The sequence below is a fragment of the Hyla sarda genome, unplaced genomic scaffold (genome assembly GCF_029499605.1).
Source record: "Hyla sarda isolate aHylSar1 unplaced genomic scaffold, aHylSar1.hap1 scaffold_146, whole genome shotgun sequence".
NCBI lineage: Eukaryota > Metazoa > Chordata > Amphibia > Anura > Hylidae > Hyla > Hyla sarda.
The window spans coordinates 173,109-193,248 of record NW_026608090.1 but is presented as its reverse complement, the minus strand read 5'-3'; the positions used below and the strand labels follow the sequence as shown (position 1 = coordinate 193,248).

General features: G+C 45.4%; 1 protein-coding gene across 1 annotated transcript in view; it reads right to left on the bottom strand.

Annotated features, from left to right (window-relative positions):
- The window catches only part of LOC130308083 (phospholipid scramblase 1-like), a 38,868-nt gene that overhangs the window by 5,386 nt on the left and 13,342 nt on the right, over positions 1-20,140 (bottom strand). Inside the window, exon 4 of the mRNA XM_056552229.1 lies at positions 332-374. Coding sequence (XP_056408204.1) covers positions 332-374 — 43 coding nt within the window. The remainder of the gene's footprint in view (positions 1-331; positions 375-20,140) is intronic.

The following is a 20,140-nucleotide window of genomic DNA, read 5'->3' as shown; positions in this document are numbered from 1 at the left end:
GAGTATATATCAGATATGGGGGTGGAGCAGATATCAGATATGGGGGTGGAGTAGATATCAGATATGGGGGTGGGGTATATATGAGATATGGGGGTGGGGTATATATCAGATATGGGGGTGGAGTAGATATCAGATATGGGGGTGGGGTATATATCAGATATGGGGGTGGAGCATATATCAGATATGGGGGTGGAGTATATATCAGATATGGGGGTGGAGCATATATCAGATATGGGGGTGGGGCATATATCAGATATGGGGGTGGAGCATATATCAGATATGGGGGTGGGGGTGTTGCCCATGGTTACCGCCCCCATCTTGTCCTCCTCACCTTCCAGCAGTTCCGTCTTCTGGTGGATCAGTATTTGGTCGGTCTGGATAAAGAGAAGATTGGAAACATGAGCAGGAGGACAAACACACAAGGTCACATGACAGGACGAGGTCACATGACAGGACGAGGTCACATGACAGGAAGAGGTCACATGACAGGACGAGGTCACATGACAGGACAAGGTCACATGACAGGACGAGGTCACATGACAGGACGAGGTCACATGACAGGACAAGGATGTGTCCACTATGGGGCAGTATAGAGACCCTATCAATCCCTCCATCACAGGACCAGCTGTCACTATAGACATCACATGACCTTGGACATCCCCCTGACAAGCTTCCCCATAATGCTTTGCATTCAGCCATTTTATTCCCCATTGCTCTGTTCTCTGTCCAGACTACATGGGCTGCCCCAAAAGACTCAACTTATAGACTCTCTACAGCAGTGGCCCTAAACTCCCAGCATGCCCGGACAGCTCTACATATATCCGTGCTGAAGACCTGGCCTCATATATATCCGTGCTGAAGACCTGGCCTCATATATATCCGTGCTGAAGACCTGGCCTCATATATATCCGTGCTGAAGACCTGGCCTCATATGTATCCGTGCTGAAGACCTGGCCTCATATGTATCCGTGCTGAAGACCTGGCCTCATATATATCCGTGCTGAAGACCTGGCCTCATATGTATCCGTGCTGAAGACCTGGCCTCATATATATCCGTGCTGAAGACCTGGCCTCATATGTATCCGTGCTGAAGACCTGGCCTCATATGTATCCGTGCTGAAGACCTGGCCTCATATGTATCCGTGCTGAAGACCTGGCCTCATATGTATCCGTGCTGAAGACCTGGCCTCATATGTATCCGTGCTGAAGACCTGGCCTCATATGTATCCGTGCTGAAGACCTGGCCTCATGTGTATCCGTGCTGAAGACCTGGCCTCATGTGTATCCGTGCTGAAGACCTGGCCTCATGTGTATCCGTGCTGAAGACCTGGCCTCATGTGTATCCGTGCTGAAGACCTGGCCTCATGTGTATCCGTGCTGAAGACCTGGCCTCATGTGTATCCGTGCTGAAGACCTGGCCTCATGTGTATCCGTGCTGAAGACCTGGCCTCATGTGTATCCGTGCTGAAGACCTGGCCTCATGTGTATCCGTGCTGAAGACCTGGCCTCATGTGTATCCGTGCTGAAGACCTGGCCTCATGTGTATCCGTGCTGAAGACCTGGCCTCATGTGTATCCGTGCTGAAGACCTGGCCTCATGTGTATCCGTGCTGAAGACCTGGCCTCATGTGTATCCGTGCTGAAGACCTGGCCTCATGTGTATCCGTGCTGAAGACCTGGCCTCATGTGTATCCGTGCTGAAGACCTGGCCTCATGTGTATCCGTGCTGAAGACCTGGCCTCATGTGTATCCGTGCTGAAGACCTGGCCTCATGTGTATCCGTGCTGAAGACCTGGCCTCATGTGTATCCGTGCTGAAGACCTGGCCTCATGTGTATCCGTGCTGAAGACCTGGCCTCATGTGTATCCGTGCTGAAGACCTGGCCTCATGTGTATCCGTGCTGAAGACCTGGCCTCATGTGTATCCGTGCTGAAGACCTGGCCTCATGTGTATCCGTGCTGAAGACCTGGCCTCATGTGTATCCGTGCTGAAGACCTGGCCTCATGTATATCCGTGCTGAAGACCTGGCCTCATGTATATCCGTGCTGAAGACCTGGCCTCATGTATATCCGTGCTGAAGACCTGGCCTCATGTATATCCGTGCTGAAGACCTGGCCTCATGTATATCCGTGCTGAAGACCTGGCCTCATACATACATCCTTGCTGAAGACCTGGCCTCATACATACATCCGTGCTGAAGACCTGGCCTCATACATGCATACATCCGTGCTGAAGACCTGGCCTCATACATGCATACATCCGTGCTGAAGACCTGGCCTCATACATGCATACATCCGTGCTGAAGACCTGGCCTCATACATGCATACATCCGTGCTGAAGACCTGGCCTCATACATGCATACATCCGTGCTGAAGACCTGGCCTCATACATGCATACATCCGTGCTGAAGACCTGGCCTCATACATGCATACATCCGTGCTGAAGACCTGGCCTCATACATGCATGCATACATCCGTGCTGAAGACCTGGCCTCATACATGCATACATACATCCGTGCTGAAGACCTGGCCTCATACATACATCCGTGCTGAAGACCTGGCCTCATACATACATCCGTGCTGAAGACCTGGCCTCATACATACATCCGTGCTGAAGACCTGGCCTCATACATACATCCGTTCTGTCCCCTCCTCTGTGTACCCCCTATAGTGTCCCCTCCTCTGTGTACCCCCTATAGTGTCCCCTCCTTTGACCCCGCACTAGAGGGGACACTGCACTAGAGAGGACCCTACACTAGACAGGACCCCGCACTAGAGTGGACACTGCACTAGAGAGGACCCCGCACTCTCTAGTGCGGGGTCCTGTCTAGTGCGGGGTCCTGTCTAGTGCGGGGTCCTGTCTAGTGCGGGGTCCTGTCTAGTGCGGGGTCCTCTCTAGTGCCGGGTCCTCTCTAGTGCCGGGTCCTCTCTAGTGCCGGGTCCTCTCTAGTGCCGGGTCCTCTCTAGTGCCGGGTCCTCTCTAGTGCCGGGTCCTGTCTAGTGCGGGGTCCTGTCTAGTGCCGGGTCCTGTCTAGTGCCGGGTCCTGTCTAGTGCCGGGTCCTGTCTAGTGCCGGGTCCTGTCTAGTGCCGGGTCCTGTCTAGTGCCGGGTCCTGTCTAGTGCCGGGTCCTCTCTAGTGCCGGGTCCTCTCTAGTGCCGGGTCCTCTCTAGTGCCGGGTCGTCTCTAGTGCCGGGTCCTCTCTAGTGCCGGGTCCTCTCTAGTGCCGGGTCCTCTCTAGTGCCGGGTCCTCTCTAGTGCCGGGTCCTGTCTAGTGCCGGGTCCTGTCTAGTGCCGGGTCCTCTCTAGTGCCGGGTCCTCTCTAGTGCCGGGTCCTCTCTAGTGCCGGGTCCTCTCTAGTGCCGGGTCCTGTCTAGTGCCGGGTCCTCTCTAGTGCGGGGTCCTGTCTAGTGCCGGGTCCTCTCTAGTGCCGGGTCCTCTCTAGTGCCGGGTCCTCTCTAGTGCCGGGTCCTCTCTAGTGCCGGGTCCTCTCTAGTGCCGGGTCCTCTCTAGTGCCGGGTCCTGTCTAGTGCCGTGTCCTGTCTAGTGCGGGGTCCTGTCTAGTGCAGTGTCCTGTCTAGTGCCGGGTCCTGTCTAGTGCCGGGTCCTCTCTAGTGCCGGGTCCTCTCTAGTGCCGGGTCCTCTCTAGTGCCGGGTCCTCTCTAGTGCCGGGTCCTGTCTAGTGCCGGGTCCTGTCTAGTGCCGGGTCCTCTCTAGTGCCGGGTCCTCTCTAGTGCCGGGTCCTGTCTAGTGCCGGGTCCTGTCTAGTGCCGGGTCCTGTCTAGTGCCGGGTCCTCTCTAGTGCCGGGTCCTCTCTAGTGCCGGGTCCTCTCTAGTGCCGGGTCCTGTCTAGTGCCGGGTCCTCTCTAGTGCCGGGTCCTCTCTAGTGCGGGGTCCTCTCTAGTGCCGGGTCCTGTCTAGTGCGGGGTCCTGTCTAGTGCAGTGTCCTGTCTAGTGCCGTGTCCTGTCTAGTGCCGTGTCCTGTCTAGTGCGGGGTCCTGTCTAGTGCAGTGTCCTGTGTCCCTATGACAACTCTGATGGGAGTTATACACAGGGTAGCGAAGCTTCTTTTTTCACCACAACCCACATCATGCTGATACACGAGGAGCACCCTCCCCGAAGTCCAGGAAGTCCTCCGCCCCTCACTGAGACCCCCCCCCCCCCCCCCCCCACACATACACAGAAATGTTAGAGCGAGGGGAGGAAGTGGTGACCGCAGACCACAACACAGTATATACACACACAACACAGTATATACACACACACACACAGTATATACACACACACAGTATATACACACACAACACAGTATATACACACACACAGTATATACACACACAACACAGTATATACACACACACAGTATATACACACACACAGTATATACACACACAACACAGTATATACACACACAACACAATATACACACACACACAGTATATACACACACAACACAGAAATGTTAGAGCGAGGGGAGGAAGTGGTGACCGCAGACCACAACACAGTATATACACACACACAACACAGTATATACACACACACAGTATATACACACACACAACACAATATACACACACACAGTATATACACACACAACACAGTATACACACACACACACAGTATATACACACACAACACAGTATACACACACACACACAGTATATACACACAACACAACACAATATACACACACACAGTATATACACACACACAACACAGTATATACACACAGTATACACACACACACAACACAGAATATACACACACAGTATATACACACACACAGTATATATACACACACACAGTATATACACACACAACACAATATACACACATACACAGTATATACACACACAACACAATATACACACACAACACAATATACACACACACAGTATATACACACACAACACAGTATATACACACAGTATATACATACACAACACAATATACACACACACAGTATATACACACACAACACAATATACACACACAACACAATATACACACACAACACAGTATATACACACACAACACAATATACACACACAACACAGTATATACACACAGTATATACACACAACACAGTATACACACACAACACAGTATATACACACAACACAATATATTCATACACACAACACAATATATTCATACACACACACACACAACAAAACACAGAATATACACTCACACACAACACAGTATACACAACACAATATATTCATACACACAATATACACACAACACAATATATTCACACACACACACAACACAATATATTCACACACACACAACACATTATTTTCACACACTCAACACAACACAGAATATACACACACAACAAAACACAGCATATACACACAACACACAGTATATACAAAGCACAACACACACAGAATATACACAACACAGTATATACATACACAACACAGTATATACACACACAACACAGTATATACACACACAACACACACAGTATATACAATGCACAACACAATACAGTATATTCACACACACACAGAAATGTGAGAGCAAGAGGAGGAAGTGGTGACCACAGACCACAACACAATATATTCACACACACACACAATATACACACACAACACAATATATTCACACACACACAACAAAACACAGAATATACACTCACACACAACACAGTATACACAACACAATATATTCACACACACACAACACAATATATTCACACACACAACACAATATTTTCACACACACAACACAACACAGAATATACACACACAACAAAACACAGCATATACACACAACACACAGTATATACAAAGCACAACACACACAGAATATACACAACACAGTATATACACACAGCACAACACAGTATATACAAAGCACAACACAGTATATACACACACAACACAGTATATGCACACAAAACAACACACACAGTATATACAAAGCACAACACAGTATATACACACAGCACAACACAGTATATACAAAGCACAACACAGTATATACACACACAACACAGTATATGCACACAAAACAACACACACAGTATATACAAAGCACAACACAGTATATACACAGCACAACACAACACACACAGTATATACAAAGCACAACACACAGTGTATACACAGCACAACACACACAGTATATACACAGCACAACATAACACACACAGTATACACACAACACACACAGTATATACACAACCAGTGTATACACAGCACAATACATAACACACAGTATATACACAGCACAACACACACAGTATATACACAGCACAACACACACAGTATACACACAACACACAGTACACACAACACAGTATACACACAACACACACAGTATATACACAACACACACAGTATATACACAACACACACAGTATATACACAGCACAACACAACACACACAGTATACACACAACACACACAGTATATACACAGCACAACACACACAGTATACACACAACACACAGTACACACAACACAGTATACACACAACACACAGTATATACACAACACACACAGTATATACACAACACACACAGTATATACACAGCACACACAGTATATACACAGCACAACACACACAGTATACACACAGCACAACACACACAGTATACACACAACACACACAGTATACACACAACACACAGTATACACACAACACACACAGTATACACACAACACACACAGTATACACACAACACACACAGTATACACACAACACACACAGTATACACACAACACACACAGTATATACACACAACACACAGTATATACACAACACAACACACACAGTATATACACAACACAACACACACAGTATATACACAACACACACAGTATATACACAACACAACACACACAGTATACACACAACACACACAGTATACACACAACACACACAGTATACACACAACACAGTGCCTCTATAATAGTGTCAGCCATCCTCAGTGCCTCTATAATAGTGTCAGCCATCCTCAGTGCCTCTATAATAGTGTCAGCCATCCTCAGTACCTCTATAATAGTGTCAGCCATCCTCAGTGCCTCTATAATAGTGTCAGCCATCCTCAGTGCCTCTATAATAGTGTCAGCCATCCTCAGTGCCTCTATAATAGTGTCAGCCATTCTCAGTACCTCTATAATAGTGTCAGCCATCCTCAGTGCCTCTATAATAGTGTCAGCCATCCTCAGTGCCTCTATAATAGTGTCAGCCATCCTCAGTGCCTCTATAATAGTGTCAGCCATCCTCAGTGCCTCTATAATAGTGTCAGCCATCCTCAGTGCCTCTATAATAGTGTCAGCCATTCTCAGTACCTCTATAATAGTGTCAGCCATCCTCAGTGCTTCTATAATAGTGTCAGCCATCCTCAGTGCCTCTATAATAGTGTCAGCCATCCTCAGTGCCTCTATAATAGTGTCAGCCATCCTCAGTGCCTCTATAATAGTGTCAGCCATCCTCAGTGCCTCTATAATAGTGTCAGCCATCCTCAGTGCTTCTATAATAGTGTCAGCCATCCTCAGTGCCTCTATAATAGTGTCAGCCATCCTCAGTGCCTATATAATAGTGTCAGTCATCCTCAGTGCCTCTATAATAGTGTCAGCCATCCTCAGTGCCTCTATAATAGTGTCAGCCATCCTCAGTGCCTCTATAATAGTGTCAGCCATCCTCAATACCTCTATAATAGTGTCAGCCATCCTCAGTGTCTCTATAATAGTGTCAGCCATCCTCAGTGCCTCTATAATAGTGTCAGCCATCCTCAGTGCCTCTATAATAGTGTCAGCCACCCTCAGTACCTCTATAATAGTGTCAGCCATCCTCATGGCCTCTATAATAGTGTCAGCCATCCTCAGTGCCTCTATAATAATACCAGCCATCCTCAGTGCCTCTATAATAGTGTCAGCCATCCTCAGTGCCTCTATAATAGTGTCAGCCATCCTCAGTGCCTCTATAATGGTGTCAGCCATCCTCAGTGCCTCTATAATAGTGTCAGCCACCCTCAGCACCTCTATAATAGTGTCAGCCATCCTCAGTGCCTCTATAATAGTGTCAGCCATCCTCAGTGCCTCTATAATAGTGTCAGCCATCCTCAGTGCCTCTATAATAGTGTCAGCCATCCTCAGTGCCTCTATAATAGTGTCAGCCATCCTCAGCACCTCTATATTAGTGTCAGCCACCCTCAGTGCCTCTATAATAGTGTCAGCCATCCTCGGTGCCTCTATAATAGTGTCAGCCATCCTCAGTGCCTCTATAATAGTGTCAGCCATCCTCAGTACCTCTATATTAGTGTCAGCCATCCTCAGTGCCTCTATAATAGTGTCAGCCATCCTCAGTGCCTCTATAATAGTGTCAGCCATCCTCAGTGCCTCTATAATAGTGTCAGCCATCCTCAGCACCTCTATATTAGTGTCAGCCATCCTCAGTGCCTCTATAATAGTGTCAGCCATCCTCAGTGCCTCTATAATAGTGTCAGCCATCCTCAGTACCTCTATATTAGTGTCAGCCATCCTCAGTGGTGTTGAGCGGCATAGGCCATATTCGAATTCGCGATATTTCGCGAATATATGGACGAATATTCGTCATATATTCGCTAAATTCGCATATTCGTAATATTCTCGAAATATTTTCGCATATGCGAACAATTCGCGTATGCGAAAATGTGCATATGCGAAAATTAGCATATACAAAATTAGCATAAACCTAAATTAGCATATACGAAAATTCGCACGCCAGTCTCACACAGTAGTATTAGAGTCTTCTTTACACCACACAAGATGGAAGCAGAGAGGGATGATCACTGTGATGTGTACTGGGAAAAAAAAAACTACAAAAAAAAACTAACCAATATTCGAAAGCAACACTAATCCTCAGTGCCTCTATAATAGTGTCAGCCATCCTCAGTGCCTCTATAATAGTGTCAGTCATCCTCAGTGTCTCTATAATAGTGTCAGCCATCCTCAGTGCCTCTATAATAGTGTCAGCCATCCTCAGTGCCTCTATAATAGTGTCAGCCATCCTCAGTGCCTCTATAATAGTGTCAGCCATCCTCAGTGCCTCTATAATAGTGTCAGCCATCCTCAGTGCCTCTATAATAGTGTCAGCCATCCTCAGTGCCTCTATAATAGTGTCAGCCATCCTCAGTGCCTCTATAATAGTGTCAGCCATCCTCAGTGCCTCTATAATAGTGTCAGCCATCCTCAGTGCCTCTATAATAGTGTCAGCCATCCTCAGTGCCTCTATAATAGTGTCAGCCATCCTCAGTGCCTCTATAATAGTGTCAGCCATCCTCAGTGCCTCTATAATAGTGTCAGCCATCCTCAGTGCCTCTATAACAATACCAGCTATCCTCAGTGCCTCTATAATAATACCAGCCATCCTCCGTACCTCTATAATAGTTCAAGCCATCCTCAGTGCCTCTATAACAATACCAGCTATCCTCAGTGCCTCTATAACAATACCAGCTATCCTCAGTGCCTCTATAATAGTGTCAGCCATCCTCAGTACCTCTATAATAGTTCAAGCCATCCTCAGTACCTCTATAATAGTTCAAGCCATCCTCAGTGCCTCTATAACAATACCAGCTATCCTCAGTGCCTCTATAATAGTGTCAGCCATCCTCAGTGCCTCTATAATAGTGTCAGCCATCCTCAATGCCTCTATAATAGTGTCAGTCATCCTCAGTACCTCTATAATAGTGCCAGCCATCCTCAATACCTCTATAATTGTTTCAGCCATCCTCATTGCCTCTATATTCATACCAGCTATCCTCAGTGCCTCTATAATAGTGTCAGCCCTCCTCAGTGCCTCTATAACAATACCAGCTATCCTCAGTGCCTCTATAACAATACCAGCTATCCTCAGTGCCTCTATAATAGTGTCAGCCATCCTCAGCGCCTCTATAATAGTGTCAGCCATCCTTGGTACCTCTATAATAGTGTCAGCTATCCTCAGTGCCTCTATAATAGTGTCAGCCATCCTCAGTGCCTCTATAATAATATCAGCCACCCTCAGTGCCTCTATAATAGTGCCAGCCACCCTCAGTGCCTCTATAATAGTGCCAGCCATCCTCAGTACCTCTATAATAGTGTCAGCCATCCTCAGTACCTCTATAATAGTGTCAGCCATCCTCATTAACTCAATAATAGTGTCATCCATCATCAGTGCCTCTATAATAGTGTCACCCATCCTCAGTGTCTCCATAATAGATCCAGCCATCCTCAGTGCCTCTATAATAGTGTCAGCCATCCTCAGTACCTCTATAATAGTGTCAGCCATCCTCAGTACCTCTATAATAGTGTCAGCCATCCTCAGTGCCTCTATAATAGTGTCAGCCATCCTCAGTGCCTCTATAATAGTGTCAGCCATCCTCAGTGCCTCTATAATAGTGTCAGCCATCCTCAGTGCCTCTATAATAGTGTCAGCCATCCTCAGTACCTCTATATTAGTGTCAGCCATCCTCAGTACCTCTATATTAGTGTCAGCCATCCTCAGTGCCTCTATAATAGTGTCAGCCATCCTCAGCACCTCTATATTAGTGTCAGCCATCCTCAGTGGTGTTGAGCGGCATAGGCCATATTCGAATTCGCGATATTTCGCGAATATATGGACGAATATTCATCATATATTCGCTAAATTCGCATATTCGTAATATTCTCGAAATATTTTCGCATATGCGAACAATTCGCTTATGCGAAAATGTGCATATGCGAAAATTAGCATATACAAAATTAGCATAAACCTAAATTAGCATATACGAAAATTCGCACGCCAGTCTCACACAGTAGTATTAGAGTTTTCTTTACACCACACAAGATGGAAGCAGAGAGGGATGATCACTGTGATGTGTACTGTGAAAACAAAAACTACAAAAAAAAACTAACCAATATTCGAAAGCAACACTAATCCTCAGTACCTCTATAATAGTGTCAGCCATCCTCAGTGCCTCTATAATAGTGTCAGCCATCCTCAGTGCCTCTATAATAGTGTCAGCCATCCTCAGTGCCTCTATAATAGTGTCAGCCATCCTCAGTGCCTCTATAATAGTGTCAGCCATCCTCAGTGCCTCTATAATAGTGTCAGCCATCCTCAGTGCCTCTATAATAGTGTCAGCCATCCTCAGTGCCTCTATAATAGTGTCAGCCATCCTCAGTGCCTCTATAATAGTGTCAGCCATCCTCAGTGCCTCTATAATAGTGTCAGCCATCCTCAGTACCTCTATAATAGTGTCAGCCATCCTCAGTACCTCTATAATAGTGTCAGCCATCCTCAGTGCCTCTATAATAGTGTCAGCCATCCTCAGTGCCTCTATAATAGTGTCAGCCATCCTCAGTGCCTCTATAATAGTGTCAGCCATCCTCAGTGCCTCTATAATAGTGTCAGCCATCCTCAGTGCCTCTATAATAGTGTCAGCCATCCTCAGTGCCTCTATAATAGTGTCAGCCATCCTCAGTACCTCTATAATAGTGTCAGCCATCCTCAGTACCTCTATAATAGTGTCAGCCATCCTCAGTGCCTCTATAATAGTGTCAGCCATCCTCAGTGCCTCTATAATAGTGTCAGCCATCCTCAGTGCCTCTATAATAGTGTCAGCCATCCTCAGTGCCTCTATAATAGTGTCAGCCATCCTCAGTGCCTCTATAATAGTGTCAGCCATCCTCAGTGCCTCTATAATAGTGTCAGCCATCCTCAGTGCCTCTATAATAGTGTCAGCCATCCTCAGTGCCTCTATAATAGTGTCAGCCATCCTCAGTGCCTCTATAACAATACCAGCTATCCTCAGTGCCTCTATAATAATACCAGCCATCCTCAGTACCTCTATAATAGTGTCAGCCATCCTCAGTGCCTCTATAATAGTGTCAGCCATCCTCAGTGCCTCTATAATAGTGTCAGCCATCCTCAGTGCCTCTATAATAGTGTCAGCCATCCTCAGTGCCTCTATAACAATACCAGCTATCCTCAGTGCCTCTATAATAATACCAGCCATCCTCAGTACCTCTATAATAGTGTCAGCCATCATCAGTGCCTCTATAATAGTGTCAGCCATCCTCAGTGCCTCTATAATAGTGTCAGCCATCCTCAGTGCCTCTATAATAGTGTCAGCGATCCTCATTGCCTCTATAATAGTGTCAGCCATCCTCAGTGCCTCTATAATAGTGTCAGCGATCCTCATTGCCTCTATAATAGTGTCAGCCATCCTCAGTGCCTCTATAATAGTGTCAGCCATCCTCAGTGCCTCTATAATAGTGTCAGCCATCCTCAGTACCTCTATAATAGTGTCAGCCATCCTCAGTGCCTCTATAATAGTGTCAGCCATCCTCAGTACCTCTATAATAGTGTCAGCCATCCTCAGTACCTCTATAATAGTGTCAGCCATCCTCAGTGCCTCTATAATAGTGTCAGCTATCCTCAGTGCCTCTATAATAGTGTCAGCCATCCTCAGTGCCTCTATAATAGTGTCAGCCATCCTCAGTGCCTCTATAATAGTGTCAGCCATCCTCAGTGCCTCTATGATAGTGTCAGCCATCCTCAGTACCTCTATGATAGTGTCAGCCATCCTCAGTGCCTCTATGATAGTGTCAGCCATCCTCAGTGCCTCTATAATAGTGTCAGCCATCCTCAGTGCCTCTATAATAGTGTCAGTCATCCTCTGTGCCTATATAATAGTGTCAGCCATCCTCAGTGCCTCTATAATAGTGTCAGCCATCCTCAGTGCCTCTATAATAGTGTCAGCCATCCTCAGTACCTCTATGATAGTGTCAGCCATCCTCAGTGCCTCTATAATAGTGTCAGCCATCCTCAGTGCCTCTATAATAGTGTCAGCCATCCTCAGTGCCTCTATAATAGTGTCAGTCATCCTCTGTGCCTATATAATAGTGTCAGCCATCCTCAGTGCCTCTATAATAGTGTCAGCCATCCTCAGTGCCTCTATAATAGTGTCAGCCATCCTCAGTGCCTCTATAATAGTGTCAGCCATCCTCAGTACCTCTATAATAGTGTCAGCCATCCTTAGTGCCTCTATAATAGTGTCAGCCATCCTCAGTACCTCTATAATAGTGTCAGCCATCCTTGGTACTTCTATGTTATTACCAGCTATCCTCAGTGCCTCTATAATAGTGTCAGCCATCCTCAGTGCCTCTAGAATAATACCAGCCATCCTTAGTGCCTCTATAATAGTGTCAGCCATCCTCAGTACCTCTATAATAGTGTCAGCCATTCTCAGTACCTCTATATTAGTGTCAGCCATCCTCAGTGCCTCTATAATAGTGTCAGCCATCCTTAGTGCCTCTATAATAGTGCCAGGCATCCTCAGTACCTCTATAATAGTGTCAGCCATCCTCAGTACCTCTAGAATAGTTCAAGCCATCCTCCGTACCTCTATAATAGTTCAAGCCATCCTCAGTGCCTCTATAACAATACCAGCTATCCTCAGTGCCTCTATAACAATACCAGCTATCCTCAGTGCCTCTATAATAGTGTCAGCCATCCTCAGTACCTCTATAATAGTTCAAGCCATCCTCAGTACCTCTATAATAGTTCAAGCCATCCTCAGTGCCTCTATAACAATACCAGCTATCCTCAGTGCCTCTATAATAGTGTCAGCCATCCTCAGTGCCTCTATAATAGTGTCAGCCATCCTCAATGCCTCTATAATAGTGTCAGTCATCCTCAGTACCTCTATAATAGTGCCAGCCATCCTCAATACCTCTATAATTGTTTCAGCCATCCTCATTGCCTCTATATTCATACCAGCTATCCTCAGTGCCTCTATAATAGTGTCAGCCATCCTCAGCGCCTCTATAATAGTGTCAGCCATCCTTGGTACCTCTATAATAGTGTCAGCTATCCTCAGTGCCTCTATAATAGTGTCAGCCATCCTCAGTGCCTCTATAATAATATCAGCCACCCTCAGTGCCTCTATAATAGTGCCAGCCATCCTCAGTGCCTCTATAACAGTGCCAGACATCCTCATTAACTCAATAATAGTGTCATCCATCATCAGTGCCTCTATAATAGTGTCATCCATCATCAGTGCCTCTATAATAGTGTCAGCCATCCTCAGTGCCTCTATAATAGTGCCAGCCATCCTCAATACCTCTATAACATTACTAGCCATCTTCAATGTCTCTATAATAGTGTCACCCATCCTCAGTGTCTCCATAATAGATCCAGCCATCCTCAGTGCCTCTATAATAGTGTCAGCCATCCTCAATACCTCTATAATAGTGTCAGCCATCCTCAGTACCTCTATAATAGTGTCAGCCATCCTCAGTGCCTCTATAATAGTGTCAGCCATCCTCAGTGCCTCTATAATAGTGTCAGCCATCCTCAGTGCCTCTATAATAGTGTCAGCCATCCTCAGTACCTCTATAATAGTGTCACCCATCCTCAGTGCCTCTATAATAGTGTCAGCCATCCTCAGTGCCTCTATAATAGTGTCAGCCATCCTCAGTGCCTCTATAATAGTGTCAGCCATCCTCAGTGCCTCTATAATAGTGTCAGCCATCCTCAGTGCCTCTATAATAGTGTCAGCCATCCTCAGTGCCTCTATATTAGTGTCAGCCATCCTCAGTGGTGTTGAGCGGCATAGGCCATATTCGAATTCGCGATATTTCGCGAATATATGGACGAATATTCGTCATATATTCGCTAAATTCGCATATTCGTAATATTCTCGAAATATTTTCGCATATGCGAACAATTCGCGTATGCGAAAATGTGCATATGCGAAAATTAGCATATACAAAATTAGCATAAACCTAAATTAGCATATACGAAAATTCGCACGCCAGTCTCACACAGTAGTATTAGAGTCTTCTTTACACCACACAAGATGGAAGCAGAGAGGGATGATCACTGTGATGTGTACTGTGAAAAAAAAAACTACAAAAAAAAACTAACCAATATTCGAAAGCAACACTAATCCTCAGTGCCTCTATAATAGTGTCAGCCATCCTCAGTGCCTCTATAATAGTGTCAGCCATCCTCAGTGCCTCTATAATAGTGTCAGCCATCCTCAGTGCCTCTATAATAGTGTCAGCCATCCTCAGTGCCTCTATAATAGTGTCAGCCATCCTCAGTGCCTCTATAATAGTGTCAGCCATCCTCAGTACCTCTATAATAGTGTCAACCATCCTCAGTGCCTCTATAATAGTGTCAGCCATCCTCAGTGCCTCTATAATAGTGTCAGCCATCCTCAGTGCCTCTATAATAGTGTCAGCCATCCTCAGTGCCTCTATAATAGTGTCAGCCATCCTCAGTGCCTCTATAATAGTGTCAGCCATCCTCAGTGCCTCTATAATAGTGTCAGCCATCCTCAGTGCCTCTATAATAGTGTCAGCCATCCTCAGTGCCTCTATAATAGTGTCAGCCATCCTCAGTGCCTCTATAACAATACCAGCTATCCTCAGTGCCTCTATAATAGTGTCAGCCATCCTCAGTGCCTCTATAATAGTGTCAGCCATCCTCAGTGCCTCTATAATAGTGTCAGCCATCCTCAGTGCCTCTATAATAGTGTCAGCCATCCTCAGTACCTCTATAATAGTGTCAGCCATCCCCAGTACCTCTATAATAGTGTCAGCCATCCTCAGTGCCTCTATAATAGTGTCAGCTATCCTCAGTGCCTCTATAATAGTGCCAGCCATCCTCAGTGCCTCTATAACAGTGCCAGACATCCTCATTAACTCAATAATAGTGTCATCCATCATCAGTGCCTCTATAATAGTGTCATCCATCCTCAGTGCCTCTATAATAGTGCCAGCCATCCTCAATACCTCTATAACATTACTAGCCATCTTCAATGTCTCTATAATAGTGTCACCCATCCTCAGTGTCTCCATAATAGATCCAGCCATCCTCAGTGCCTCTATAATAGTGTCAGCCATCCTCAGTGCCTCTATAATAGTGTCAGCCATCCTCAGTGCCTCTATAATAGTGTCAGCCATCCTCAGTACCTCTATAATAGTGTCAACCATCCTCAGTGCCTCTATAATAGTGTCAGCCATCCTCAGTGCCTCTATAATAGTGTCAGCCATCCTCAGTGCCTCTATAATAGTGTCAGCCATCCTCAGTGCCTCTATAATAGTGTCAGCCATCCTCAGTGCCTCTATAATAGTGTCAGCCATCCTCAGTGCCTCTATAATAGTGTCAGCCATCCTCAGTGCCTCTATAATAGTGTCAGCCATCCTCAGTGCCTCTATAATAGTGTCAGCCATCCTCAGTGCCTCTATAACAATACCAGCTATCCTCAGTGCCTCTATAATAGTGTCAGCCATCCTCAGTGCCTCTATAATAGTGTCAGCCATCCTCAGTGCCTCTATAATAGTGTCAGCCATCCTCAGTGCCTCTATAATAGTGTCAGCCATCCTCAGTACCTCTATAATAGTGTCAGCCATCCCCAGTACCTCTATAATAGTGTCAGCCATCCTCAGTGCCTCTATAATAGTGTCAGCTATCCTCAGTGCCTCTATAATAGTGCCAGCCATCCTCAGTGCCTCTATAACAGTGTCAGCCATCCTCTGTGCCTCTATAACAGTGCCAGACATCCTCATTAACTCAATAATAGTGTCATCCATCATCAGTGCCTCTATAATAGTGTCATCCATCCTCAGTGCCTCTATAATAGTGCCAGCCATCCTCAATACCTCTATAACATTACTAGCCATCTTCAATGTCTCTATAATAGTGTCACCCATCCTCAGTGTCTCCATAATAGATCCAGCCATCCTCAGTGCCTCTATAATAGTGTCAGCCATCCTCAGTACCTCTATAATAGTGTCAGCCATCCTCAGTACCTCTATAATAGTGTCAGCCATCCTCAGTACCTCTATAATAGTGTCAGCCATCCTCAGTGCCTCTATAATAGTGTCAGCCATCCTCAGTGCCTCTATAATAGTGTCAGCCATCCTCAGTGCCTCTATAATAGTGTCAGCCATCCTCAGTGCCTCTATAATAGTGTCAGCCATCCTCAGTACCTCTATAATAGTGTCACCCATCCTCAGTGCCTCTATAATAGTGTCAGCCATCCTCAGTGCCTCTATAATAGTGTCAGCCATCCTCAGTACCTCTATAATAGTGTCAGCCATCCTCAGTGCCTCTATAATAGTGTCAGCCATCCTCAGTGCCTCTATAATAGTGTCAGCCATCCTCAGTACCTCTATATTAGTGTCAGCCATCCTCAGTGGTGTTGAGCGGCATAGGCCATATTCGAATTCGCGATATTTCGCGAATATATGGACGAATATTCGTCATATATTCGCTAAATTCGCATATTCGTAATATTCTCGAAATATTTTCGCATATGCGAACAATTCGCGTATGCGAAAATGTGCATATGCGAAAATTAGCATATACAAAATTAGCATAAACCTAAATTAGCATATACGAAAATTCGCTCGCCAGTCTCACACAGTAGTATTAGAGTCTTCTTTACACCACACAAGATGGAAGCAGAGAGGGATGATCACTGTGATGTGTACTGTGAAAAAAAAAACTACAAAAAAAAAAAAAACAATATTCGAAAGCAACACTAATCCTCAGTGCCTCTATAATAGTGTCAGCCATCCTCAGTGCCTCTATAATAGTGTCAGCCATCCTCAGTGCCTCTATAATAGTGTCAGCCATCCTCAGTGCCTCTATAATAGTGTCAGCCATCCTCAGTGCCTCTATAATAGTGTCAGCCATCCTCAGTGCTTCTATAATAGTGTCAGCCATCCTCAGTGCCTCTATAATAGTGTCAGCCATCCTCAGTGCCTCTATAATAGTGTCAGCCATCCTCAGTGCCTCTATAATAGTGTCAGCCATCCTCAGTGCCTCTATAATAGTGTCAGCCATCCTCAGTGCCTCTATAATAGTGTCAGCCATCCTCAGTGCCTCTATAACAATACCAGCTATCCTCAGTGCCTCTATAATAGTGTCAGCCATCCTCAGTGCCTCTATAATAGTGTCAGCCATCCTCAGTGCCTCTATAATAGTGTCAGCCATCCTCTGTGCCTCTATAATAATACCAGCTATCCTCATTGCCTCTATAATAGTGTCAGTCATCCTCAGTACCTCTATAATAGTGTCAGCCATCCTCAGTGCCTCTATAATAGTGTCAGCCATCCTCAGTGCCTCTATAATAGTGTCAGCCATCCTCAGTGCCTCTATAATAGTGTCAGCCATCCTCAGTGCCTCTATAATAGTGTCAGCCATCCTCAGTACCTCTATAATAGTGTCAGCCATCCTCAGTACCTCTATAATAGTGTCACCCATCCTCAGTGCCTCTATAATAGTGTCAGCCATCCTCAGTGCCTCTATAATAGTGTCAGCCATCCTCAGTACCTCTTTAATAGTGTCAGCCATCCTCAGTGCCTCTATAATAGTGTCAGCCATCCTCAGTGCCTCTATAATAGTGTCAGCCATCCTCAGTACCTCTATATTAGTGTCAGCCATCCTCAGTGGTGTTGAGCGGCATAGGCCATATTCGAATTCGCGATATTTCGCGAATATATGGACGAATATTCGTCATATATTCGCTAAATTCGCATATTCGTAATATTCTCGAAATATTTTCGCATATGCGAACAATTCGCGTATGCGAAAATGTGCATATGCGAAAATTAGCATATACAAAATTAGCATAAACCTAAATTAGCATATACGAAAATTCGCTCGCCAGTCTCACACAGTAGTATTAGAGTCTTCTTTACACCACACAAGATGGAAGCAGAGAGGGATGATCACTGTGATGTGTACTGGGAAAAAAAAAACTACAAAAAAAAAAAAAACAATATTCGAAAGCAACACTAATCCTCAGTACCTCTATAATAGTGTCAGCCATACTCAGTGCCTCTATAATAGTGTCAGCCATCCTCAGTGCCTCTATAATAGTGTCAGCCATCCTCAGTGCCTCTATAATAGTGTCAGCCATCCTCAGTGCCTCTATAATAGTGTCAGCCATCCTCAGTGCCTCTATAATAGTGTCAGCCATCCTCAGTGCCTCTATAATAGTGTCAGCCATCCTCAGTGCCTCTATAATAGTGTCAGCCATCCTCAGTGCCTCTATAACAATACCAGCTATCCTCAGTGCCTCTATAATAGTGTCAGCCATCCTCAGTGCCTCTATAATAGTGTCAGCCATCCTCAGTGCCTCTATAATAGTGTCAGCCATCCTCAGTGCCTCTATAATAGTGTCAGCCATCCTCAGTGCCTCTATAATAGTGTCAGCCATCTTCAGTGCCTCTATAATAGTGTCAGCCATCCTCAGTGCCTCTATAATAGTGTCAGCCATCCTTAGTACCTCTATAATAGTGTCGGCCATCCTCAGTACCTCTATGATAGTGTCAGCCATCCTCAGTGCCTCTATAATAGTGTCAGCCATCCTCAGTGCCTCTATAATAGTGTCAGCCATCCTCAGTGCCTCTATAATAGTGTCAGCCATCCTCAGTGCCTCTATAATAGTGTCAGCGATCCTCATTGCCTCTATAATAGTGTCAGCCATCCTCAGTGCCTCTATAATAGTGTCAGCCATCCTCAGTGCCTCTATAATAGTGTCAGCCATCCTCAGTACCTCTATAATAGTGTCAGCCATCCTCAGTGCCTCTATAAAAGTGCCAGCCATCCTCAATACCTCTATAACATTACTAGCCATCTTCAATGTCTCTATAATAGTGTCACCCATCCTCAGTGTCTCCATAATAGATCCAGCCATCCTCCGTACCTCTATAATCGTGTCACCCATCCTCAGTGTCTCCATAATAGATCCAGCCATCCTTTGTACCTCTATAAAATAGTGTCAGCCATCCTCTGTGCCTCTATAATAGTGTCAGCGATCCTCATTGCCTCTACAATAGTGTCAGCCATCCTCAGTGCCTCTATAATAGTGTCAGCCATCCTCAGTGCCTCTATAATAGTGTCAGCCATCCTCAGTGCCTCTATAACAGTGTCAGCCATCCTCAGTACCTCTATAATAGTGTCAGCGATCCTCATTGCCTCTACAATAGTGTCAGCCTTCCTCATTGCCTCTATAATAGTGTCAGCCATCCTAAGTGCCTCTATAATAGTGTCAGCCATCCTCAGTGCCTCTATAATAGTGTCAGCCATCCTCAGTGCCTCTATAATAGTGTCAGCCATCCTCTGTGCCTCTATAATAATACCAGCTATCCTCATTG